Genomic DNA, 27,214 nt, shown 5'->3' with positions numbered 1-27,214 from the left:
ATGAACTTACATATAGTATTTCTTGTATATTTTGCATCTCCTGTATTTTATTTTTGGACAGAAACCTCCCCCCCCCCCACTTCCCTGTGAAGGTAATCTCTACTATGGAGTGGCAGGGAAGATTCTTCTGTGTAAGCAGTAATTCTCTGAACAGTCATGTGGCAAATAGGTGTTTAACAGATGAGACTTTCCCCAATGTCTGGTCTTAAGAGAAGTTTTGCCTGCTGAATTTGGGCTTTTTGTGCAGCTTTCAAAAAAGCAGGAACTCTTCCAGGAAAAAACATGTCCATCTTTGCAAGGAAGGGAAAAGGATTTTTGGGCAGCAAGAACAGAAAAAGCGGCAGGACCCTCAGGATGCTATATAATTTTTCTCCAGCATAACACATTCACACTTGCTTTCTCAGTGGGCCTAGAGTTTGTCTTCCTGAACAGAGAAGTGACTGAAACTTGTAGTATATTGAATAATACAGTGGGGGGAGGGCACATTGGGGGAGATGAACTTTTCTCCTAATTTGTGTATTTTTTTTCCTTACCAGCTCATGTAGTCCCATTTCTCACCCAGTCAAAGCTGCCAGCTCTGCAGCTGGACAAAGGGTCCTTCCTCTTCTCCACAAATACTATTTGCCAGTAAGTATGAGGAGTGGGGCCCTCTTTTCTCAGATAATGTTATTTAAACTGTGTGTATATTGTGTCAACATATAGAGTAACAATGAATAAATAAAGATTGGGGATATAGCTGCCTGGAGCCTTCAGTCCCCTTGCCAAAAGAAAAGACTTGATGTATGTTGGGAATTAAGCAGAGATGGGCAGCTTGTGAATCTCCAGATGTTTTGGCTTATACCTCCCATCATCCCTCACCACTGGATGTGCCAATGGAAATCACAGGCCCAAGTATTACAAAATGTCTCAACTGACAGGCCAAAATATCTCCAAGTTATTCCAGCATGAATCATTTCAAGAATGATTTGTTAATTGAGCAACAACTAGCATTAGAACCTACACTTTCTATTTGAGAGTCTTGGACATGGGTGTGTTCTTTTGGATTGCAATATGTGCATTGGTTTTTGAGCCACATAGCTACTGTACCCTTAATACTTAATTGAAATCACCTGAATGTTGAAAAGTATCAGATTAGTTTTTAAGTTTCTTAATACTTCAAGCTGGTTATTAAAAATAACTGGATTGGTGAAAGACAAGGTGAAAGATACTGCTGGTAAATGACAAGTTAGGAGCAGCATGTAAATGTCTTAAGGGTGTGATTCAGAAAGCTTTTGCAGACTCACTGAGGTCCATCCTCCTGCAGAATTCCTGCCACTGAGAGCTGGACCAAGTTTTCCTCCCAGTGGAGTGTTTTTATTTCTTCTCCATAGGAACTCGCTTACATGGGTGAAAGTAAAAGTGTATTCTTGGAGACGCAATTGGGGTGGACACTCCCTTCTGGTGGGGACCCCTGCCACTGAGCATCAAGCTTGTTTTGAGCTGCATGGCACCTATATGTGTTGTATTTCTTCGTTGCATTAAAGCGTGATGAGCTATTGAGAGAATGGGCTGCCTCCTTTTATCTCAGCAATTCACTGCAGCGGAAGCAGCAGTGCTCTTCTGATTAGATGACTCAGCATACAGAAAAATAATTATTATACATTTCTAAGCTCCCCTTCAAATGTTAAATAATGAATTCCAATGTGATATACAAAACATAAACAATGCATATTTATGAATGCAATAATATAAAAACCATCATAAGAAGAAAATGGGATGAAATGGGAAGAAAATGGGATGAAATATTGGGAACCCATCTTCATAAATGGTCCAACACTTGAACTACTCTCAGTTACATTGGAAAATGTTCATTTTACATCGGAAAATCACTAGAAAGTGAATTAATTTAGTATGTTTATTGAATAGAAGTAAAAGAAACAACAGAGCTTTAAATTAAATTATCCCATGTTAATTTCAGGTCAAATACAGTGCAGGTATTTTGACCTGATATATTTGAGAGAAAAAATAAAGCAAATTTATGTGCACAATTTTGCTGGAATATTTGTGAAAAATATAAAGACAAAAGCATGTACTTCCTTTACATTGTTTAAAGTAAGAGAGAACCAGATGCTGAAAAATGTTGATGTACTAATCCAGTCGTCCCTCTCCTGGTGCCCTCTGGATATTCCAGATGACAGTTCACAGCATTCTACAGTCCATATGGCTGACTGGAGACTTTGGGAGTTGTCCAAAACATCTCTGGGGCATCAGGATGGCCAGGGATGCACTAACCCAAGTAACTGTGCTTACAACTACTAATCTGTTTCAGTAGAGACAGCTCTCTTCTGGTAAGGCCTATGGGGCATCTTCAGTTTTACTGTTGCTGCTGATTAGTTACATTTCACATTGAAACTTACATATATTTATTTCTTTCACATACATTCCGGGGGCAGTCACTTGTAAGGCATTCCTTACAACTTGGAAACGGCCAAACTTGCCTTGTACTGTGTTTGCAATGACCATCCATTCATTGTTACTAGTGAGTTTACAAGGAGCTTTTTCTGCAGAAAATGTCGGCCCCAAATCAGTGGCAGTTGTGCTTGGAATTCTGGAGTGGAAGGTACTAGCAGTGGCCGCTTCAAGAAGGTCCCTCCTGCTTGAGCATATGCTCTTTTATAGCATTCTCTTCCAGATTGTCTTTTAAAGGCATGTGAAGTGTGAAAACACTCTGTTTATCTTCTAGGTACTTCTTCCATTTATCTGGAAAAGAAATGAGTGATTTGGGCCTGGAGCAGAGTGATTTTTCCAATCAGGTGTTGGAGTGGGATGCAACTGAGCTGGAGGTGGGTGAAATGCCAGTGTGTGTCCTGTGTGGGTGTGGGGCATAACTTTGTGAGCGCCATCCCTCATGACAGCTGGATCAGGCAGTGAAAGGACGGCTACGTGCCTAGGCACTAAGCAACCCCATAGCCCTCCAGATGATAAATGACTCCAGTTCCCATTGGGCCTGTCTGGTGTAGTTCAGCAGCACCTAGAACTCTATAGGTTTCCAAGCCATGATATACACAGAGCCCTCTTAGATGAGGCCCTGGCTCCGTTGATTGCACTGCCAAAATGGTCATATGGTAGGGTCCATGGTGGGCTTCTGTCTTGCAGGAGGGCTGCGATGGCTCTCTCTATGCTTCTGGGCCATGAACAGGCCAGCTAGAGTGGGAGAGCACGTCCCCCACCACACGCAACACTGATTGCCCTCCGTTTAGCCCTTTCTCCCTCAGTGGAAATGATAGCCTTTCTCACACTGAAAAGAAGACAAAGAGGCTCTGTTTAAGGATGCCTTTATTTACCTATTTGACTTAACATTCTGTGTTATTAATCCCATCGGCCTCACCAAGCAAATTACAGCAAAAAGGCCATTGGCTTGGAGGCCAACACTGAAAACTGCCGTCAGTAACTGAAGTGTTGTGTGTGCTTGGGAGGGTTGTCCCTCTCAACTCTGTCCCAGATTGCGCCTCTACAGCCCAACAAATCCCTTATCTCTTTTCTTAACTCACCCCTGAGCTCCTTTTCTTACCTACACTACTCAGAAGTGTGGAGGAGACAGAGCACAGGATCTCTCTCTCTCTCTTTCCCTCTCCCCCTCTCTATGCGTGTGTTCATGCCTGAGTGGCATTAAAGGGATAGATGGCCTGTTTGGGGAGCTCAGTGTGTCTGTCTGCCCTGCATAAAGGGGTGCCCCCACTGCATGTGTGAAATCTACCCTGTGAAACTGGTGAGCTCAGCTACTGAGTATGAAGCTCATGTCTCCCTGTTTGCCCACCCATGCTGCCCTTGCCTCTTCCTCACTCCCAACATACTGTACAGTGCACTCTGTGTCTTGGGCACTCTGCACTGTACAGTATGTTGGGAACTGGCTTTCATATTTCAGGTGATCCACTGCTATCAATATGTGCCATTCTTTTCTCAGGAAAGCCGTATTTTCAATCTTTGTACTGCTGCCAGGGCCTACCCTGACTCTTATATGGTAGTTTTAACCACTTAAATTGCTGTACTACTTTTTATGCTATTAAATGGGTAAACTACCCAGAGAGCCTCAGCTATTGGGCCATATGAAAATGCAGATAGTAAGTAAATAAATACTATCCTAGGAGGTGGCAATCTTAAACATTGAGCATGGGTGAAAGACAACAAAAGGAGAGGGGGAAAATCTTATTCTGCCTTTTTTCTTCTGCATTCTTCTTAGCCTGCTTTGTCTGCAGCCTTGTATATTCATGTGGTGCAAGGAAAGAAGGGCGAGGAGGTTTTACAGATCGTCCAGAAATCACTAAACTACATTGACCAGATACTTACCAAAAGGGGCACTCCTTATCTTACTGGGGTAAGTAAGGAAACCGCTGTACTGTAGACTGGTTATAACTGGCTCACATCCAGCTAAGAGTAAGCCCAGTGGTAGGGACATCAAATATTGGTGAATTGTTGGCCTTTGGCAAAATTGATTTTTAAACCATGGCATCTGGTTTTGTGATATTCATGTCCCAAGGAGGATCAGAGAGAAAACTAGAATGGCTTACAGTTTCACTTAGAGCTCAGCTCTGGCTTTTGAAACTTTTGGAAGCATTACAGGTGCATGTACAGGCCTCTTAGGACTAGAAGTTTGTTCTTTCAAAAAAGAAAGAAAACTGACATTTTCTGCATGTTGAATTCTATAGCTAGTCCAATTCTTGTGTTTGAACAATAAGATACCTGTTTTGGGAAGGGGATTGGGCTGGAGTGGTTTTCTTTCTGTTGTGTTTGATGGAGTGTATTTAAAAACAGTTATCACTGTATATAAAACTTTCAAAATACATGAATTAAATTTACAGTGTGATGTATGCAATATAATAAGCAGAAGTTGCTATTGCTTTACTGATTTCTCCTGTTGCCTCTGTAAATTGCAGAGCAGAGAGTTTGGCTTTAATATTATACTTGTGTCACTGAAAGGGTGTGTTTTGTTATAACATTTAAAGCAATGCCTTGAACTATAAAATAAGGATTCAAGCTGCACCCTTTCATCCACACCTCATTTTCTCTGATATTTTCACCCAGGATGCTGAGTCAGCTGCTGATGTTGTCTTGTGGGGATCCCTGTTCCCTCTGTTAAGGGAAGAATCTATCTTGCCAGGTGAGGGCTGCTGCCAGAAACTTCAAGGTGTTATTTTGTGGCACATAGTTTAATGCAGTGGATGGTGACTCTTCCACCTGGAGTTGTCTGGATGGACTCCTTTTTGTGGTTCTGGCTCCCCATCTCGACCTCTTTCTCTTACATTTGTGGAAATAGTTCTTCATCTCACATGTGCCTCACATTGATGGAAGCACAAGGGTGCTTGTCCCAGACAGGGGCAGGCCTCTTGTGGTCCATCATATGTTTTCACCTAAAAATCTTAGGTATCCCATGTCATTGGCTGTGCTGCCTATGTTGTAGGCCAAAACAGCTGGAGGGTCACGAGCTGCCTGCAATAGACCTAGAAATAAATTATTTTCTCCTACCCACACCATCAGACCATCTTTTCTCCATCAGGACATCTTCTGTGGAATTCTTGTGAGTTGTAGGGGATTCTGGGGCACCACCTGCTCACATGAAGCACTGGCCAGGTTGGTTCAGCCTCACTCTTGCTTCTGAGGGTGCATCCCAGGAGATGCCTAACACATTCTTGCGGCTACACATTTCAGGGAAAGATGAATAGTGGTAGGCAAGCTCCATATTTGGAGGAAAGATTTTCTGCCACTACTGAGAACCTCCTGATAGGTTTCCAAAGAGTTGCTGAGGTGCCTAAAATCACAGTTTGGAAGTCAGAGATAAATGTATACTAACTAGTGTTTTGAGGCTATTTGGCTTCCTGTGTATGTTTGAAAATCAATGCCATAAAAATTAACCTGAATTATTATTGTTAATACATGCATATCCTGCTTTTTCCTCTTGCAAGGAATCCAAGGTGGCTTTCATGGTCCTTCTTCCCTCCACTCTATCTCACAACCGCCCTGTGAAGTAGGTTAGACTTAGAGGTAGCAACTGACCCAAATTCACCCAGAGTACTTCATGGTTGGGTGGGGACTAAAACCTGGGTCTTCCCAATGCCAACACTCTTAACTGCTATCCTTCACTAGTTGTAGCCTCAGCACCATATCAGGGTGCTTTCTACCATGCCTACCTTGTTCAGTTGGCCTTCTGCTGGCTGGTCTACTCTTCCAGCTAGTTTTGAGGCAGCAACAGGAGCTTTGATACAGCCTAGCAAGTAGGCCTAGCAGTTCTTGTCCCTGACCACGGTATGATTCCATCAGTGAATGTGATCTTACAGAATACCAAACTTCTAATTTTAAGATGAATTGAAAGTTCTGCGGAGATGGTTCCAGAACATGAACCTGAAGGAGCACTGCAAGAAGGCTGTTGAATCTGTATGGACACCCAAAGGATTGCTGGAACTTAAGGCATATCTGCAAAAACATCCTGCTCCCAACCTGGTATTTGAGCAGCCTGCAACTAATGAGCCAAAGGTACTGTTCCTTTTCCTGCAGCTACTTCAAGAACGGGGTCTCAGGCTTTCAAGCAGTGCTAAGCTGTTTGTGGATCATACCACATTGGACTGGAGGTGGGGGGATTGCCTGCTTGAATATGTGTTCATTTACCAAAGTTCCCAAACACATAAAAAACTAGCATAGCCCAGAGCAGTTTGAGCTCAGATTCTTTCTCCCAATATCTCATTTAAGTGTGCAGAATGAGTTTTATAGAGGAGTCTTCAGTCATGCAGTTTTCCTCCACCTGCAGTTCAGGTATAGTGCTATCACTTTTTATGCCCTTGATGTGAGCTGTTAATGAAGATAGCATCAGGTGCTCGTGCCTGCATTTTAGGCAAAGTTATTAACTCCTGCATTAAAAAACCGGAAGTGTATATGGTATCAATTTCTTCCTCCCTCTGCATCATAGGGATATCCCATCATTCTCTGCTGCTCTGGTTTCTTTCTATGAAGGAGACGGAAGCACTCTGGGTAATGTAGGCCCTGTTGAAGTAAAAGAAATATGTACTCTATTTAAACAAGGAGCTTAGTGAGAAACAGGCAATAAAGCAGTGCTGTTACACTCATGTTTATTTGAGCATTGCCAAAGCTTGCATTCATTTCCCATCTTGCTTTGGAAGCAGTATTCTACTTTATGTAAGGAAAGCAGTTCAAAATGGGCTACCATTATAGATTCGGCCTTTATGTAGTAAGGGTATTCTGGTTTGTGAACTGGGGCCTTTCTACTCCGCATGAATATTACAAAAAATGATTATGGCTCCAGAGAATTTCTATTTGAAGTACCAGACTGGAGCCTACAGATGACATGTGAAATCTTCTGCTGGTTAAGTAGCAGACTGTTCAAATGTATCCTTTGGTCAGGGTACCTGTGCCCCTTCAGCCTCTTGCATTTCGAGGGGCAGTAGCTACTTGCAAGACTGACAATTACTTATATGTATCTGGTGAGGTGGATCCTGTCTATGCAAGCTTGTCCCAGAATATGCAGTATTCCAAGAAAGACGCTTGCATCTCATCTGTTTGTGAGAACTAGGCTGAAATCATTGACTAGATCTTGTATCAGGTACAGATTCCTCTGGGAAATGGTATTTGAAAGAATGGCAGATCTGTGTTCAGTTACAGGTGGCACCTCCTTTTTAGGGCTTATTTAGCCCTATAATACTAAGGCACCATTGGGGAAGGTAGATACCGCAAGAGGTTGGATAGTAGCGGCCTTGCTGAGTATGAACCACTGTTGCTGTCTTGGACTTGGCCACTTTTGCATCAGTGTAGAGCTTGTCACAGTCCTCATGTATGTTTGTGGGCATACCTAATGGATATTGGATACCTAATGCTGCAGGCAAGACTCATATCCTTCAGCAGGTTTAGAAAGTCATCTCTGTCCTCCTGGTTAGGAAGAGGAATCTGCTGAGCGGCATCTGTCCGAAGAGGAAATTGCAGCCATTGCAGAAGTCTGGGCTAGAGGGACAGTCAGCCTGCCCAAACCTTGGAAGCCACAGCACCCTATGTAAGTACCTTGCAGGACTGGTTTGCCCTTGTCTAAATAACATAGCAAAGATGACCCCAAAACAAAGTTCTGTACTGCTACTGCATTTCTGTCCCATCTCTGAAAATCCCAAACAATGGACCGTGATGCCTGCTTTTTTGTGTTCTGCTGTAGTTACTCTAGTCTTCTTCATCTTTACAGAAATCATCTTCTGCCCTTTGGCATAGCTCTGTTGAAAAGAGTCCAAATTCATTTTAGACTCAAGTAAACACTGAATTCGACACTTTATGTGTACTTATGGACTTTTTATTATTGAAAATCCAAATTATGTGGGCTTTCAACATTATCAGTGTTGTTAAGGTGCTGTGTTCTTATGGGTTAATGCCTGCATCATGTACAGCCCCAAACTCCAGTCAGCCTCTGTAATTGTGGTGCTTAGGAACTTATGGTGCAAGTCTCCATCTCCTCACCTCCCTGAACATTGGCCATGTTGGTGGCAGCAGACTGGGGCTGGAGTCCCACAACATCTGGAGGGCCCCACCTCTCGTCTGGGAAGATTCCAGGTTCTCCTGGCATTTCTACACAGTCAAGAAGACTAGTAGCTAAAAGCCAGTTCCTAAATTCTTCATAGTATGGGTGTCCCTGTCCATAACATTACAGAAGACTCATCTGCTGACTGTAGGGAGCTGACCTTTCTACCAATCTTGCAGGCTCCCCAGGGCTCCTTGCTACCTCCGGATACTATACCATGACCTTGTGTCTCTTTGGGGGAGAGTGCAGCTTCTTTCCTCCTCCATGTGGTTCCACCAAAATACGAGTGCCCTGTTTGAGAGCACCGTTCACTTCATGCTTCTTTTCTTCTAAGAGTACCTGTGGAAGGCATGAAGAACGTGCTGATCACCAGCGCACTGCCCTATGTGAACAATGTGCCTCATCTTGGGAACATCATCGGCTGTGTCCTCAGTGCTGACACCTTTGCCAGGTAAGGTGATGGAGTCTCTCTTTCCTGCTAGTCCTAGGCTGGACTAGGGCCCGGAAGTACTACATGGATTGTACCTTCAAAGATCTCCACCTTCGCCTCCTAACCCCATCCTAGGGTCAAGATAACACTTGAAAAGGAGAGATGTGTTGATGGAAAGCTAAAGATTTACAATTGGTATATTGAACACTGAAAAAACAGAGTATCTACTTGAGGTATCTCTCTAATTGGTGACATCAGTGTGGTTAGGGATAGGACTGGATCCTCTGCTTTCTTTGTTCCTTGTTAGTCCCTAGGTCTGACTTTTTAAACACTGCTTTGGATTTTATAACTTGCCTTTGCAAAAGGCCACAGTATGAATATTTCCATACAACTGTACCCATTTTACTGCTTGTATAAAGTGTTGGCATCTTTTCTGCATCTTACAATGTGGATATTAGATAAATCTTAGGCTGCAATCCAAAATACACTTACTAGGGGGTAAGATCCATGGAGTTCAGTGGAACTCGTTTACAAGTAAATACGGACAGACTCATAAAGCTGGAGCTGGAGCAGGGAACAGGGCTGTGCCATTAATCTAGTCAGTGATGGTGTGAAGTTGTCTAATGCCTAGCCAGATTGCTGGTCCATTCAGATTGGCTGTGGCTGTCCAAGGCCTGACTCAGAGGCCATTCCTAGCCCTGTTCCCAGAAACTGTGTTTTTACCTGGAAGCGAATCTGGGGTCTTCTGCCTGCAGGGCAGGTGTGCTGCTGCTGAGCCATGGCCCATTAGATACACGGAGCTGTCACAGGAAGGTTTAGTCTGTGCTGGTCGTGATAAGTCTCCTTTCTCCATTCCCAGGTACTGTCGCCTGCGGAACTGGAACACGCTGTACATTTGTGGTTCTGATGAGTATGGCACTGCCACAGAGACAAAGGCCATGGAGGAAGGGCTGACCCCGCAGCAGATCTGTGATAAGTACTATGCTGTCCACGCGCAGATTTACCAGTGGTTCAATATCTCCTTTGACTTCTTCGGCCGTACCAGCACGCCCCAACAGACGACGTGAGTAACACTAGGAAGCCCAGTAACCCGGGGCAGTAATGGGTAATGTAGGAATGGCTTGTGTAGTGTGTGCACTCTAGTGCGCTCTCTCTCACTCTCGCTTGCTCTCTCTCTCTCACACACACTCTTTCTCTGCACTTCTTGCTCCCTTGCACTCATAGTTTAAAGGTCTGGGAATTGGGGGAATTGCGGGCTCTGAGTGGGGTTGTGCTTCTGCTGAAGGAACAGGTTTGCATTTGGCGGGATGCTCCTGGATCCACTGCTGTCGTTGGAGGCTAAAGTGACCTCTGTGCACTTCAAAGAATTGAATAAATCAAATGAATAAAAACACCTAGTACCAGCAGAAGCCTGGTATGCCAACCACGCCTGGCCCTAGAGAAGAGCAGCCTGACTGGATTCCCATCATGCTGTCTATGTGGGGCTGCCCTTCAGGCTGGTTCAGAAGCTGCAGCAAGGGCAGAAGGCAGTGGTGAGGTCACCGACCAGGGTGCCTTACTGCCCACACAGTGCACCCATTTTAAAGGCTCTCTTGTGGCAACCAGTCTAGGTTTATGGTGCTGGTGTTAGCACCCAATCTGCACTGTTCCTTCTGAGTCTCGTGTGGCGCACGCTGTGCTCAGAGGAGTGGGGCAGGCTGTACAAAAGGACTTGGCTGGCTGTGGAAAGAGCAGCTGGCCCTTCTGGTGCTGGCAGCCCAGTTTTCCTCCCCAATCAGAGCGAGCAGCTGGCACTCCTCAGCATGGGGGAGGGGGGATTTGTGCCTTGTGCTTTGCTGACCTTGTGTCTTCCTCCATGGGCAGATGAAGCCCCCTGACTGAGTCACCAGCGGAAGGAATTCTCCTTTAGCTGGTGCCTTGGTCACCAGGCCTCAGCTGCATGGGGTCTTTCCCCATTTGTGGGGAGTGAGCAAAGTGCTTAAGAATTCCTGCCCCCCTCCAGGGAGCCTCATATAGTGGCTGAGGCTGTTACCTCCAGCTGCATAAAGCCAGGAGCTTCAGCCATGGCTTGGGTGATGTCAAGGGCCCCATGCCCTGTGTCACAAGTGTGGACCTGTCCATTGCAGGAGGCCAGCAGGGCAGAGTCATCCACAGGACTTTCCACCCCTAAGCGACTGGGTGAAATCACATCAGCCAAATCATTGTGACCTGCTCTGCACCATAGGCAGGTGCACTTCTGATTTATGGCCAGTGGGCAACATTGCCATGGCATTCACACCATGGACTCGTGATGATGCTGGCCCTGAGTTTGCATGTGATCTGGACCATGGGAAGGGTCATCTTAGACAGTGACCTTTTCCTGCTTTAGAGGAATGATTTCTCTGCTGACTTTCCCATTGATTTAGAGAAGCATCAGCAGAAGGTGCTGTTGACAAGCCAGCTTTCTCTGGGGCCAAACTAGGACCCAGACAAGCACTTGGTCTGCTGGCAGGAGGCATCCACAAGCTTCTTCCCAAACACTCTTTGAGGCTGGGTGGGGAGGGTTGTGGAGGCATCTCGTGAAGGTTTGAGGATGTTCTTTCCCCTTAGGCTTCCTCTCTTTCACACCTAGGATAGCCCAGGGAATTTTCCAGAGGCTGCTGGAGCACAACTACCTGGTGACACAGACAGTGGATCAGCTGAAGTGTGAGAAGTGTGCGCGGTTCCTGGCTGACCGCTTTGTGGAGGGTATCTGTCCCTTCTGCAACTACGAAGAGGCCCGTGGGGACCAGTGTGACAAATGCGGCAAACTGATCAATGCCACTGAACTTAAGGTACAGCGGCCCACACAGCCATGAAAATGTGTGCATTCAGCCCTTCTCTCTCTCTGCTTCACGTTGCCTAGGTGTTCCCCAGAAATATTGATGAAATCTGTCTGTCCCATCTGATTGCCCAGATCGGAACAGAAACCCTCAACAAGAGGTCAGGTTCTCTTCCTCAGCCTTGCAGATATGCCCCCATAATATTTGGTCCGTATGCAATATTGGAAATTTGAAGGGTTTGGAAATTTTGAAGGGTTTCACAGAGATGCTCAGTAATCCTTATGGCAACCTTGTGAGCTAGAGCTACTGTTTTTTTAAATATATATATATATATTATTAAAAGTTTTGAACTAACACTAATAAAAACATCAAATATCACATACATTGGATTCACTGGGTCAACCCCCTACTACACACACACACACACACATTTTTTTTAACATTCTAAAATCAAATTCAAATTACGCCAAGTCCCGTTTCTCCAGCCAATTATAGAAAGAGTCCCAAGTTCGATAGAAGTCAGTATCCTCTTTCTTCTTCAATGATAAAGTCAATCTATCCATTTCTGTGCAGTCCAAGATCTTTCTTACCATCAGTTCATTGGTGGGTAGCTCCTTATTTTTCCAATACTGAGCAAATGCAATCCTCACCGCTGTGATTAAGTGCAACATCAAGTACATTTCCTGTCTGTTGACTTCTTCCGGTATAATGCCTAACAAGAAAACTTCAGGTTTAAAAGCACAGGGTTTCTGTAATATTTCCTCCATCCATCTATGTATTTTAATCCAATACTTTTTCGCATTATCACAAGTCCACCACATGTGATAGAAAGTACCCACTTTATGTTTACATTTCCAACATCTATTTGACATATTTGGAAACATCTTAGCTAATCAGCTTGGCGACAAATACCATCTATAGAACATTTTATATAAATTTTCGTTATACGAAGTTGCTAATATTATCTTGATGTTTCTTTCCCATAATTTTTGCCACTTTTCTAATTCAACATTAAATCCAAAGTTTCGTGCCCATATTATCATAGTTTCCTTAACCTGTTCCCCTTACCATTTTCCTGTCAAGTAAAAAATCATATAGTCTTTTAATAATTTTCTCATCTGTTTTAAGTATCACTTGATCAAACTCTGTTAGGTCTTTATAAAACCCCCATGTTTTACAATCTTTAGCATACCTCGATTGCATCTGTACCTTATACCACCAGGAAATATTAAGGTCCTGTTCTTGTATTTCTTGCTCCAGTTTCAAGCCACCACCCTTATCCAAGATATCGTCATACCTTATGATCTTTTCAAAGTTCAATACATTTGGATATATAAAAGCTTCCATAGGTGAAAGCCATCTTGGTAGTTTATTATACACTTTTGACTTTAGTTTTTCCCACACTGACATTAGAGATCTTCTTATAAAATGACTCAGAAAAGACCCATGTGACTTAGCTTTTTCATACCACATATAAGCATGCCAACCCATCTGCAAGTCACGACCTTCAAGATACAAAACTCTTTTATTTTGCAAAGTTATCCATTCTTTTAACCACATTAAAACAGACGCTTGATAATATAACATCCAATCGGGGAGACCAAAACCTCCATTCTTTTTAGCCTCCTGAAGCGTTTTTAATTTGATCCTTGGTTTCTTTTTTCTCCAGATAAATCTCGAAATTTGAAAGTTTAGATCATCAAAGAATTTTTTATCAATTTTTATGGGAATCATTTGAAACAGAAACAAAAACTTAGGTAATATATTCATTTTAACAAGTGCTATTCTTCCCATCAAAGATAATTGCAAATTGGCCCATCTTTCCAAATCCCCTTTAGCATTAATAAAATGCTTTTTGGGTGTCCATGAACAGTAAATCCATTGGTTTTTCAGTATGCACCTCATAATACTCTAAAATATCCAAGATAGTTCTCAAATTATTCTTCATTTGTCTTTTTGGCAAAAAGCCAATTTGGGCTGGATGAATAAAGTCTATTAGTAGTTTATTTAGTCTTTCTGCCAATACAGAAGCAAAAATTTTGTAATCCACATTTAATAATGATATTGGTCAATAGTTTTGAATCTGCTCTATGTCCGTATCTTCTTTCAGTATTAATGTAATATTTGCCTCAGTCCAAATAGTTGGTATTTTAGCATTTAACAGTGCTTCATTGGATATATCTTTTAAAAGTGTAGCAAAAATTGCTTCAAAAGATTTATAAAACTCATCTGGCAGTCCATCTGGGCCAGGAGTTTTGTCATTCTTCTGTCGCTTAATTGCTTCTATTACTTCTGTAGTTGTAACTTCTTGATTTAATAGTTCCTGATATTTTTCTGGTATTTTTGGTAATTCTCCCTTTCGAATATATTCTTTAACTTTCTCGATTGAGAGCTCCTTCTGATACAACTTTGTAAAAAAGTCTTCCACTATTTTCTTGAGTTGTGCACTCTGTAAATGTAGTTGTCCTTCTCCATCTTTCAGTTTCACAATCAATCTTTTCTCTTTTTCTTTCTTGGCTTTATGCGCTAACCATCTTCCTGGTTTATTAGCATTTTCGAAGAAGTTCTGTTTAGTCAACTTCATTTGTTTAGTAAGCTCATTTGTATCAAAGAGGTTCAGTTTATGCTTTAAAATATCCAGTTGAGGCTTAAGACTTCGTTTTGATGGGTCTTCCTGCAAAACTTGTTCCAGTTTCATCAACTCCTCTATTATCACTGCTCTCTCGTTTTTTCTTTTTATTTATTTGCACTGAATATGTTATCACTCCGACATAGGCTTTAGCTGTATCCCAGCCATTCTGTAAAGAAGTTTCTTCTGGTTTATTTATTTGAAAGAATACTTGCCTTTCTTTATGTATCTTTTCTATAAAGTTTTTATCTTTTAACAATGCTTTGTCTAGACTCCATCTGTGCGTCCTTAGAGTACCTTTTAATGATAGAAATACCGGGTTATGATCTGCCCAAACATTTGCCTCTATTTCAGCTTCTATCAGATCTGGTACTAAGTCTGGCATTATCCAAACCATATCAATTCTAGACCACGACCTATGTCTATTTGAATAAAAAGAATATTTGGCAGAAGATAGAGCTACTGTTATTGTCCTCGCATTGCGGATGGTGGCTGAGGCTGGGTAGTTTGGCCAAGGCCTTCCCAGGCATCCCTCTCAAGGAGCAAAATATGAACTAGGGATTTGAACTCTAATACTCATAGTTGGGAACTCCAAGGGGAATGGCAGATCTTCATATTTATTAAGAGCAGAATCAATTATGCAGCTGTCTTCAGATCAAATGAATTTATCCTGAGACTGAATGATTTATTCCATTTTGGGCCCAGCATCCATTTGAGAAAGTCACACTCCTTCTAGATGACTGGCCTAACTGCAAAACATGTTTAAGCTGGAATAACATCCCTGGGCTTTGCCAACCAAGCTCCATCTGTCCAGCATTCTGCTCCTGATGGTGACTGTGAGAACCAGGACAGGTTTGGGCAGAACACTGGCGTGAGGCAGGGCTCCATAGGGCCAGAGGCTGGCATTGTGGTCAATGGTCCTAGATCAGAAACAGGACAGAGGGCAGCCTGATACAGTATGAGAGGGAGCAGAGTCCAGAAATTGCGCAGGGGTCAAATGCCAGGGCAGCAGTCGTGAAAAGGTGGTCAGAGTTGAGGCTACAGGGACAGACAGGAGCAGGCAGGGGGACAAGGCATGGAGATGCAGGAGCCAAAGTGCCAGGAGTTGTAGGGGCAACCTGTGGTGCTGCAGCTGTGCAGAGAGGCCTTTTATGCAGCTGTGCTGGGCCACAGGATTGCCTCTCAGCTGTTCCCTGCAAGTGCCTGCAAAGGTGCTCCTAGCTCTGCAGACACTCAGAGGGCGAGCCAGGTCCTGGGCCTGGCGGTGGCCAGCCAAATACTTCCCAAAAGGCCATTAGCAGGATCAAGTGCTGTCTAGTACCTGAGACTGAATGGTGCACCGCTCATAGAATATGGTGATTCTATTTAGCTGCAGTGACTAGTAAAGGAGGCATCTAAAATCTGGTATTGGCATGTGGTGCATTGTGGTAGGTAGTTCATGCTTGTGTAGGAGGACAGGGATAGATTGTAGCCAGAGGGGGATATTATTTTTATAAGTTCCTTCTACAGATTAGGGGACAGCATGGGATTTGTGTTAAACGTTCCAAAGTTCTATGTAGGAGTCACACAAATCCCAGCAGTAGTTCATTGCATGCAAAAGTCCCACATGCTAGGACATGTCTTTCAGCTCACACAGCAAGGACGCAGTGGCAAGTATGGCTTCCCAACAAGCTTCAGTTTGCAAATAGGTTGGTTTGCGCTGCTGCTTACATAGCATTTGCTTTCTGGGCATAAGTCACACACATTTTGGTCTCTTTCTCTTCTGGCAGAAACCAGTGTGCAAAATCTGCCAAGAGACTCCTGTGGTCAAGTCCTCCGAACATCTCTTCCTGGACCTGCCCAAGGTGAGTGACTCTTGTCTAATGAATGTCCTGGAGAGGGATTGGTTCTTGAGAAGCACACCGCGGTGCATGGGCAACTTGGCCTTTGCTTTGCGTTATTGCCAGTAGCCTTGAGCGCCACATCTGCCACATCATGCCCATGAGTCCTATTCATTGTGGCTGACTCTGTCCTTCTGCCCTGTCCCACCAGCTAGAAGACAGCTTGGAGCAATGGCTGGCGCAGTCCCAGTCCACTGGGGACTGGACTCCCAATTCAAGATACATTGCCCGCTCCTGGATCCGCGACGGTCTTAAGCCACGTTGCATCACTCGCGACCTGAAATGGGGCACGCCAGTCCCCTTGGATGGCTTCCGTGACAAGGTGAGCAATGGGGCCGAGGCCCTGGGGGCTCAGGGCCTAAGGCGTTGGGTCGGATCATTGCACAATGTTGCTGAAGGTTCTTTCTGTCCCTTTGGTGCGAGCGTCTTCCATTTGGATGGCCTCGGGGAGAAATCGGGGCTATTCCTACAAGATGGAGCAGGCAGGGGGGTGCAGCCTTTTTCAGCCCAAGGGCTTGGCTTTGGAGAAGCTCCTGCGGGCTGCATGCTAGTGCGGGGTGGGGATAAAGGCAAAAGGGGCGCGGCTAGAAACAGCTGCATGCTCTAGTTACCGGCTGCTAAGCCTTAGGAGAGGCACTTCAACATTTTAACATGGGAAGAAGATGTTCTGAAAGCTGAGAAAGTGGCCACAGTGGTTAGGGGAAAAGAGGTGAGGACAGGTCCTCTGAGGAACCCCAGGAGAGCCAGGGTGGCACTCCAGGAACACTGGGTTTGGGACCAGAGGTTCTCTACCCCTGGAGTAGGCAATAGTGAGTCTGACAGGCAGGGACCTAGAGACATGACTGCTGGAAGAAATGAATACACCATACACCAGACCCTGGAAACTCTTTGTACTCTCCTCTTGTCTCCAGAAACTCCTGGAATGGCTTTTGTGGTGCTGTTTTGTTGGTACCTGCCATCAAGTCATCTCTGACTTATCGTGACTCTAATTTTATATAGCATTTTTCACTGAAAAAATTTTCTAGACTTCCCATATCTGTTTGTTTGTACTTCAACCAAGTAATGAGTTTTTATAAGCCAAAGCTTGCATCCATGGCTTTCTCAGCTGAGTCCTGGAAACTCTGGCATAAATCTAACTCCTCTCACAGAAATGTGAAATATTAGTTCCTTCTTTGCAGAAAAGTAGGAAGAATTACAGTTGGTCTCCACATGCTTGGCCCTGGGGGATGTGCTTGGCCTCCACATGCTGGGCAATGGCCAGTCTCATTTTAGAAATTAAGTCCCAGTGGTATACACTTCCATCCTTGAAAATAAGAACTGTGAAAGAGTCTTCGTGTGTGCGTGTGTGCAGTGATGCCAATGTCTAAGCCAAATGTACAGGAGAAATGTAGCAGTGGAAGGGTGGCTTACTCCTATCCATGCAGGCGCGCTCTTGCTGGTCTCCATGACTCACTCCCTGTCTTCTCTGTCTCTGTATAGGTGTTCTATGTCTGGTTTGATGCTCCCATTGGCTACCTGTCCATCACAGCCAATTACACTGACCAATGGGAGAAATGGTGGAAGAACCCAGAGCAGGTGAGAGGCATGTTACTCTCGGGCCCTTGTCACCAAGAGGTCATCCCCTTCATACTGGGAGTGCTGTGTCGGTACCAAAGTGCCTCTCTCAGCCACCTTTGTGTGTTAGAACATGTGTGATTGCCCCATCTTTGGGGCATCTGTATCTCCAATTATTGTGAGCATAATAAAGAAAAGCAGTCCCAACAAATGCTGTTATAAGCTGGGGCAGGTCAGAGCAGGGGTTATGAAAGGAAGGGGAAGCGCGTTTTAATGCATTGCAAATCCTCTGCTCTTTCTCCACAGGTTCAGCTGTATAACTTCATGGCCAAGGACAATGTCCCTTTCCACAGTGTGGTGTTTCCCTGCTCATTGCTGGGCACTGGCGAAAATTATACCCTGGTCAACCATCTTATTGCAACTGGTACTGCTACGGGAATAGGGTGGCCCCATCGCACTCGCTTTGGTCCTCTAAAGCTAGATGGCTGGCTGGCTGGCTGGCTGGCTGGCTGCCTTCCTTCCTTACCTGAGCTTTGTATCAAGAGCCATCCAGTTCAGGTCACCCTTTTTGTGGCATGTGAACCCTGGTGGGGCATTTGTGGTGTGGTATAAAGACCAGCATGCATCTCTGAAGGCCCCCTTTATCTCTGCAGAGTACCTGAACTATGAGGATGGCAAGTTTTCCAAGAGTCGTGGAGTGGGGGTCTTCGGGGATATGGCCAAGGACACGGGCATTCCTGCAGACATTTGGCGCTTCTACCTGCTCTACCTGCGGCCAGAAAACCAAGACAGCTCCTTCTCTTGGAGTGATCTCATGATTAAAAACAATTCAGAGCTGCTCAATATCCTTGGCAATTTTATCAATAGGTAATCCTGTGATTGGAAAGAGTAGTGTCGAGTCCACAGTGAGCACAACTACCTGGTGGCCATTCCAGGTAAAGCAAGGCAGACATTTTAACAGTTAACTCTGTAGGCTTTCCCAAAGTTGGAGATGCTCCAGAGGAGCGCAGCTAGGATGGTGAGAAGTGTGGAAATGAAGTCCTACAAGGAATGGCTGAAAAAGTTGGGTCTGTTTGGATTGGAGAAAAGATTAAGGGGCATGGCCTTCAAATGTTTCAAGAGCAGTCACACAGATCATGGAGCAGACTTGTTTCCTGTTGCTCCAGAACTAGACTAGAATGAATGGGTGGAAGTTTTAGGGATGTGGAGTTAGCTAAATTTTAAGAATCTATTCCTAGCAATAAAAGCTGTTCAGTGCTAGAAAAAGTTGCACTAGGAGATGCTGGGTTCCCCTTTGCTGGTGGTATGGAAGCAGAGGCTGGATGGCCACCTGTCAGGGATGCTGCTGCTGCTTCTTGGAGTGCAGGGCCTGTGATAAGCAGTGGGTTGTCCTGATGTTCCCCAGGGTCCTTTTCAGCTATGATTCTGTGGGACTGGTGCGGGATGCTTCCATGAGGCTACATGTTGGGTTTTCTGCAAAAGGCAAAGAAGGTGGCAATGAAGTTGGAATTGAAAAGGAGGCAGAAAATTTATGTTTTTTGGACATGCACATGGTAGGCATGTCATGAGCAGAACCTGCTGGAGCCGGGGGGCAGACCAGATGGCCCAGGAGGCCCCTTCTGACTCGCTCTGTTTCTATATACGCTCTGTCTGATCAGAGCAGGAGGTCAATAAGTGGATTTGGCCAAAGGCCCAACTTAGCCACTGCACCAAAACTTCAGTTTAGTGGATCATCTTGTTGATGTCTTCTTCTCTTCCCTTCCCTTCCCTTCTCAGAGCTGGGTCCTTTGTGTGCAAGTTCTTTGGGGGACGTGTCCCCACCATGGAGCTGAGCCAGGATGACAAGTGCTTGCTGGCTCACATCACTCTGGAGTTGCGTCAATACAACCAGTTGCTGGAGAAGGTCAAGTACGTCCCTGGAACCTAGCCCATGCCGGCAGCCCTAGACTCCTGTGGCTAGCCCCCAGCACAGCTTATTAGCCCTTGCACCCCTGCAGTTTAGTCAGTCTCTTGACTGGTGGACTGCGTAGGCGGCAGCAGTGAGTGACCCACAGATAATTAATGTGGGCATTGGTTTCCCCTCATAGTTCCTCTGCATCCAGAGAGGCACCTGAGCCACAGATCATCTGCAGATTAGCCCTGGCCATGTAAAGTTGTTAATAAGTGGGAGAGCATCTGAGTATGTGCACACATCCTTTCCATTACCACGACTAAAATATGGGGAGCAAACCTCTTCCGAACCGGCTGTTGTCACACAACCCAACAAACAGCCTTGTATGGTTACCATGAGTCACAGTTTTTTACCATGATCTGTTTGATGGTCAGCCACGTTGTTTCTGTTTTATTGTGGTTTCCATCTCCCTACTCAGTCACTGCTGGCATGTATTCCATCAACCACTGCACCTGACATCCAGTCCCAGGCTGCACTGCTCCATGCCTGTGTTGCCTGCTTCTTACTCCTGGGCCCACACATAAAGGCTTTGTGGCTGGAGTGGGTTTTGCTGTTCCAGGGGACACTGCCATTGTATGCCAGGACCATAAAAACACATTCTTGGGTCCAGACAACATGACAAGCCACAGTGGTCTGGAGAAACCATGGAACCCACCATTATTTCTTATTGTGCTTTCTAAAGATCAAACTTAACATAGTGAAATACCACAGCTGGGCTCAGACCAATGCTGATTAAAAAGCCGCCATGGCTTGTCATGTTATCTGAACTCAGTCACTGTGTGGAGAAGCTAAACTCTGGGTATCTGTGTACTTTTCTGTTATTTAGGAGCTTTAGAAGAGGCAAAAGTAATTTGTGTCAGAGTTAGATTTAACTAGGAAAAAGTAGGCTATGTCAGCCTTGCAAGGAACAAATTACTGCCCCTCAGAATCTTAATAGTCTGCCCTCTTGCATGTACCTGTTAGTCTTTTTTGATGAAGAACCCCAGTGGCTAATTTACCGTATTTTTTTCCCATGGTTGCTAAAGATATTTTTTACTCCACTTCAGTGATTATTTTACAAACTTGGACCATGGCTCTTTCCAGCAGCCAGGGTGAAGAGGGAAGCTGCTCTACACTCCTTTAGCTTGGGTTCTGCAGCTCCTACCACCTGACTCTTCTCCCGTTGCAGGATCCGTGATGCCCTCCGCAGTATCCTGAATATTGCTCGCTGTGGCAACCAGTACCTTCAGGTCAATGAGCCCTGGAAACGCATCAAGGGCAGTGACGCAGACAAGTAAGAAAAATGCTGTGTTGTACTGGCGTGCTCTAGGAAGAGCTCATCATTTGGCACGTACCCTTCTTCCCTTAGGTCCTGCTGTTGAGGAAAAAACCTGTCTGTCTTGGTCGCTTTATTATTCCCCCACCCTCCAAGCTCACTAGCCATGCTTTATTCGGGAATGTCTGCTTTGGCTGCAGGCTGCCACCTCCTCTTCTTGACGTTGCTCCTTCTTGTCTGCCTAGGAAGCGGGCCAGCACAGTGATAGGGGTGGCTGTCAACATTGCATCCCTGTTGTCCGTCATCCTGCAGCCATACATGCCCACCATGAGTGCCACTATCCAAGAGCAGTTGTGTGTTTCTGCCCACTGCAATGTGGTGACCAATGACTTTGTCTGCACCTTGCCTGCTGGGCACCAGATTGGCACGGTAGGTGTTACGGGGTGGAGTTTGTATGGTCTTTACCAGCACTTCCTTAAGTGCTAACAGTTGACAGATAATAGGGTAAGCCTAGTTCTTGACTGTACTGCTTCCACCTGCAGCTCCATGTGCACATGCATTGCTAGCATGTCAGAGAGGAAAGGCTTCTAATGCACTGAATTGGGACCTGAAAGGAAGATGATCACATGACAGGACAATCTGTTCATGCACAACCCCCTCCCTGAAACCACAGTATTCTAGATCGTGATGAGGAGCAAGTGCAGAAAATACTCCAGTGGGTTAAAGGAAGATGTTTGTTTTTCAAATGGTCTGTCCTCTCTGGCTGCACTGACCCTTGGAAGCAGTCACACATTTTAAATACAGTCATCCACGAGACATGGAGCATGAGCTGATTGGAAGAAACCTTTGTTGCTTGTCCTTCATTGTAGTAGATCCTGGTACTACCCTGACTCAGAAGCAGAATCCTCTGTAAAGGAATTGTGTTGGCAGGCATGGTAGTTGCAGATGATGGTGAAAACCTAAGCTTTGCCTTGTCACTCACACATTCTTCCCTGTTTCCCACCTCTGCCAAGTACTATCCATTAAGTTCCAAGCTTTTGCCTGCAACCATAAGGGCTAGAAACATGAAGATGTTTCCTAGCGTGCAGGATGCTTCAATGGTAAACACAGAGAGAGTGCGCGTGCGAGAGCGAGTGCCTGGTATGTGCAGAACAAGCTCACAGAGTGCTGCATGAATAGTTCACATGGTTCCTTAATTTCATGCCAGGTGAGCCCTCTGTTCCAGAAGCTGGAAACGGAACACATTGAAAACCTGCGGAAGCGCTTCGGTGGTGGCCAGGTAAGGAGCAGTGGCTGAGCTGGTGCAGTGGATGGGGTCAGCATTCCGTTTCTGTACAACTTGCTCCTTCCCCTGGCTCCTGGTGACCTCCTGTCTGCCATTCCGATAGTTCCTTAAGAATCGATATGTTTGTAGTTAGCTACAAAGGGGGAGCCATCACTTAAGGTGCTTGGGAGCCACTGAATGAAGTTCCTCTGCTCTGTGGGCAGGGAAAGGGATTGACAAGCTGGGTGGGCTCAGAGGTACCGTGATTAAGAACTGCTTGATGGAGGGCTGCACAGAGCTGGCTGCGAGCCCTGCACAATCTTCCCTCCTCCCGCCATGGTGGTAATAATGGGAAGGCTACTAGAGTAGCTCTTCTGCTGGCGAGCCCATCACGAGAGTGTGCCCTGTGCTTTGCCAGCATTCCAAACCTCTTCACAGGCCAGAAGTAAGAAATTAACATTATGTCCAAAATGCTTCTGGGAGCCCCAGTTACTCAGTCAAAGAGGAGGCTGCCACTGCATTGCTTCCCAATTCCCTTGCCCTGACGCGCCTCGTCCCGCTGATATAGGAAGCAGCCGGCAGTCCTGCTGGATCTCTGCATCAGGTGCGATTGGATCGTGCCATGACTCCAGATGTGGGGAGAAAGCAGAATTGCTTGCCCTTCCCTCAGCAGGAGTGGCCCGTTGCATCTCTCCTGAACTGGGGCTTGCCTTCTTCCAGTCAGGAAAAATACTTAGAATAACAGGTTGCTCTGAAACAGACAAGATGCGTGTCTCTGTGTGTGTGGGGGTAACTCTCCTCTTACTCTTTCACCATCTAAAAAAATGTGAAATGGAGGCATATTCTAATGACCGCTTTTGTTTAGAGCTGACAAAATGTTTCAGAATTCATCAATTTGCGGGAGAATTGTTCCAACTCTTTTCCCAGTTCTCCTCTTCCTCCTCCCCATAATGCCTTTGCATTATGTTAACCTGTTTAGTTCCGAGGTTAACCATCTGCCCAGCTTCCACAGCAGGCAGGTGTTTTGATGCAACTCATGCCTGACCCCTGCTCAAGTGCAGCGTCTATTGACTGGGTGCAGAGGAATCCTACACATGAGCAAGCCACTGTGGGTTTCTCCTTGATGTTCCTTGGGGGATTCTGGTTTACAGCATCTTCAGTCTCTTGCAAAGACCATTCCTCTGCTGTAGCTCTTAATGGCTTTCTCTCCTGCCTCTTCCTGCTCTTTGTGGTTCTTGTCTCATTCCCTTCTGTCCTTTCCAGCTTGAAGACTTCCCATGGAGTCCAAAGGTAATGCTTGCTGTCCCTGTCATACCTCCTACTCATTATGGGTATTTTCTTTAGGCATTGGAAGGTCTGTGGGTCTAATGTGTGCATGGAGCTTGGAGACCTACACAGTCCTTGCCATGTTCAAACTGTAATTTGAACTAGCGGAGATTGGGTTTCCTGTAACAGTCTCTTTGGCAAGTGTGCCACAAATCCTATTCACAGTTAAGTATGACTACACTAGACAAAAGCATGCCACAGCTCACAAACAGGCCTTGTTCTCCACCTGGTGCCTGAATGGTATGGCTACGTATCAGCCCAGGGACCATGGCAGCAGAGAACGTCTGTCTGTACTACTGGGTTTGCAGGCACCCCTACCTGTGTTTGGTGGTGTCATTGGCCACTGCTCTGTGGTACGCACGCCAGAGTTCCCTTTCTTGTTTGCTCCTATCACATGGGTAATCGATTCTATCATCTCTGCCTGTGAACTTTCCAGAGGCATTGGCATGACCACAGCTGAAGGTCTAGCACAGCTCTTCCCAACCTAGAACCCTCCAGATATATTGGGCTTGCAACTCCCATCATCCTTTGGCTATGGTGCTGGGGAGTTTGAATGACTGCTGTGGCACTTCACAATGAGGTGGGCTGATCTAGATCATCAAATGGAACTTTGGTCTGATCTAGCATGCCTTTGATTAACAGTATTGAGTACTTCACAATAAGTTACTGTGTATTAAGCATTCTGTCTGCGTTTTATACATGTTCTTCAATACAGTCCTTACTTAAATGACAGTGAGTTTTGCTGAATGATGAAGGGGCATCCCAAAAATAGATGCATCGTAATTCCTTTCAAACTGTCCTGAAAGAAATGGGTGTCCTAAAGCCCTCAACTTTTTATCCAGATAAGCAGAGACAAAAGAGCGTAAATATATCAGGAAGAAGCCTATAAGTTAAACTCCTAAGTTTTCGCTTTGCCTGTTGTTTCTCCTCTCTCATCACCACATCTTTGCCATCTCTCATCTTCTTGCTTTACAAGCCCAGAAGCCCTGCTGGAAAAAACCCATCCTTGTCTAGTTTCTCTGACTTCATAGTGAAAAAGCATGATTTCTACTCTTGCATGCTTTTCCTGCATTGCCACCATGCTGGTCTCATTGCAGCTCCTTCCTTCCTTCCCTCCTTATTGCAGCTTTATTTATTTATTTTTCGATTTACAGTATATCACAGAAGTGAGTACACCCCTCACATTTTGTAAATATTTTATTAGATCTTTTCATGTGACAACCCTGAAGAAATGACACTTTGCTACAATGTAAAGTAGTGAGTATACAGCTTGTATAACAGTGTAAATTTGCTGTCCCCTCAAAATAACTCAACACACAGCCATTAATGTTTGAACCGCTGGCAAAAAAAGTGAGTACAACCCCTAAGTGAAACTGTCCAAATTGGGCCCAAAGTGTCAATATTTTGTGTGGCCACCATTATTTTCCAGCACTGCCTTAACCCTGTTGGGCATGGAGTTCACCAGAGCTTCACAGGTTGCCACTGGAGTCCTCTTCCACTCCTCCATGACGACATCACGGAGCTGGTGGATGTTAGAGACCTTGTGCTCCTCCACCTTCCGTTTCAGGATGCCCCACAGATGCTCGATAGGGTTTAGGTCTGGAGACATGCTTGGCCAGTCCATCACCTTTATCCTCAGCTTCTTTAGCATGCAGTGGTCGTCTTGGAGGTGTGTTTGGGGTCGTTATTATGTTGGAATACTGCCCGGCGGCCCAGTCTCCGAGGGGAGGGGATCATGCTCTGCTTCAGTATGTCACAGTACATGTTGGCATTCATGGTTCCCTCAATGAACTGTAGCTCCCCAGTGCCGGCAGCACTCATACAGTCCCAGACCATGACACTCCCACCACCATGCTTGACTGTAGGCAAGACACCCTTCTCTTTGTACTCCTCACCTGGTTGTCGCCACACACGCTTGACACCATCTGAAACAAATAAGTTTATCTTGGTCTCATCAGACCAGAGGACATGGTTCCACTAATCCATGTCCTTAGTCTGCTTTTCTTCAGCAAACTGTTTGCAGGCTTTCTTGTGCATCATCTTTAGAAGAGGCTTCATTCTGGGACGACAGCCCTGCAGACCAATTTGACGCAGTGTGCGGCGTATGGTCTGAGCACTGACAGGCTGACCCACCACCCCTTCAACCTCTGCAGCAATGCTGGCAGCACTCATCCGTCTATTTCCCAAAGCCAACCTCTGGATATGACGCTGAGCACGTGCACTCAACTTCTTTGGTCGACCATGGCGAGGCCTGTTCTGAGTGGAACCTGTCCTGTTAAACCGCTGTATGGTCTTGGCCACCGTGCTGCAGCTCAGTTTCAGGGTCTTGGCAATCTTCTTATAGCCTAGGCCATCTTTATGTAGAGCAACAATTCTTTTTTTCAGATCCTTGGAGAGTTCTTTGCCATGAGGTGCCATGTTGAACTTCCAGTGACCAGTATGAGAGAGTGAGAGCGATAACACCAAATTTAACACACCTGCTCCCCATTCACACTTGAGACTTTGTAACACTAACGAGTCACATGACACTGGGGAGGGAAAATGGCTAATAATGCCCAATTTGGACAGTTTCACTTAGGGGTGTACTCACTTTTGTTGTCAGCGGTTTAGACATTAATGGCTGTGTGTTGAGTTATTTTGAGGGGACAGCAAATTTACACTGTTATACAAGCTGTATACTCACTACTTTACATTGTAGCAAAGTGTCATTTCTTCAGGGTTGTCACATGAAAAGATCTAATAAAATATTTACAAAATGTGAGGGGTGTACTCACTTCTGTGATATACTGTATATCCTGTCTTTTTCCTACAAAGGGCTCAAGGCAGCTTACATCATTCTCCTCCATCTTATCCCCACAACAACAACCCTGTGAGGTGGGTTGGGCTGAGAGTCTGTGGCTGGCCCAAAGTCACCCAGTTGGCTCCATGGCTGAGTGGGGACTAGAACCCAGCTCGTCTGAGTCCCAGTCCCATGCTCTTAACCACTACACCACACTGGCTCTCCTTTGGTTATATTAGGAAACAGTAGTATGTTTTGTCTTATGCTGGTGTTAACTGTTTTTATGAATGTCTATTAACATATTGGTTTTTATTATGTGAATTATGTTGCCTAAGCTGCCTGGGGAGAGCTGCTGCCCTGAACAGCAGGCTAGAAATATTTTAAATGGCTAAAGTAAAAATAAAATCAGGTATGGAGAGAAGTGGTTGGAAATCTACACCAGCAGTGTCAAGATTATATCATGCAGATGTGTGCCTCTTTCTTCCTCCTGGAATTAAAAGCACACTTGGGGTTTCTGAAACTGCAACTGTTCTGTGTCTGGCAGGAACTTTTTCCACTTCTGCTAGCAGAGGTTGCGCTTCAACCAATGGCTACACTATCTCTGCTTTCATGACTCTTCGCCCTCTGGATGCTAAACAAATTAAATGTGTAGTTGTAGCACTCATTTTTTAATATTTTTCACTTTTCCAGCAAAAAGCAGCTGCACATGATAAAGCAGCAGTGGGAGCAAAGGAACTTCAATAAGAAGTGGGTAAACAGGTGAGGCAGCATTCAAAACTGTTGTTTTTGGATGAGCTAATGAG

General features: G+C 45.2%; 1 protein-coding gene across 2 annotated transcripts in view; it reads left to right on the top strand.

Annotated features, from left to right (window-relative positions):
• The window catches only part of MARS1 (methionyl-tRNA synthetase 1), a 28,986-nt gene that overhangs the window by 683 nt on the left and 1,089 nt on the right, over positions 1-27,214 (top strand). Inside the window, exons 2-21 of one of the 2 annotated variants that reach the window (XM_044443098.1) lie at positions 537-627; positions 2,723-2,822; positions 4,220-4,354; positions 5,062-5,137; positions 6,335-6,507; positions 7,920-8,032; positions 8,877-8,993; positions 9,832-10,035; positions 11,584-11,785; positions 16,172-16,246; positions 16,434-16,604; positions 17,762-17,857; positions 18,143-18,260; positions 18,490-18,703; positions 19,613-19,744; positions 20,956-21,060; positions 21,288-21,471; positions 22,250-22,321; positions 23,570-23,596; positions 27,102-27,170. In XM_044443098.1, coding sequence (XP_044299033.1) covers positions 537-627; positions 2,723-2,822; positions 4,220-4,354; positions 5,062-5,137; positions 6,335-6,507; positions 7,920-8,032; positions 8,877-8,993; positions 9,832-10,035; positions 11,584-11,785; positions 16,172-16,246; positions 16,434-16,604; positions 17,762-17,857; positions 18,143-18,260; positions 18,490-18,703; positions 19,613-19,744; positions 20,956-21,060; positions 21,288-21,471; positions 22,250-22,321; positions 23,570-23,596; positions 27,102-27,155 — 2,459 coding nt within the window. In that variant the 3' untranslated portion in view covers positions 27,156-27,170. The remainder of the gene's footprint in view (positions 1-536; positions 628-2,722; positions 2,823-4,219; positions 4,355-5,061; positions 5,138-6,334; positions 6,508-7,919; positions 8,033-8,876; positions 8,994-9,831; positions 10,036-11,583; positions 11,786-16,171; positions 16,247-16,433; positions 16,605-17,761; positions 17,858-18,142; positions 18,261-18,489; positions 18,704-19,612; positions 19,745-20,955; positions 21,061-21,287; positions 21,472-22,249; positions 22,322-23,569; positions 23,597-27,101; positions 27,171-27,214) is intronic. The other variant, XM_044443099.1, reaches the window with a different exon arrangement.

Source organism: Varanus komodoensis, unplaced genomic scaffold (genome assembly GCF_004798865.1).
Source record: "Varanus komodoensis strain SLA01 unplaced genomic scaffold, ASM479886v1 scaffold41, whole genome shotgun sequence".
NCBI lineage: Eukaryota > Metazoa > Chordata > Lepidosauria > Squamata > Varanidae > Varanus > Varanus komodoensis.
The sequence above is the reverse complement of the archived record's forward strand: the minus strand, read 5'-3'. Positions and strand labels throughout refer to the sequence as shown.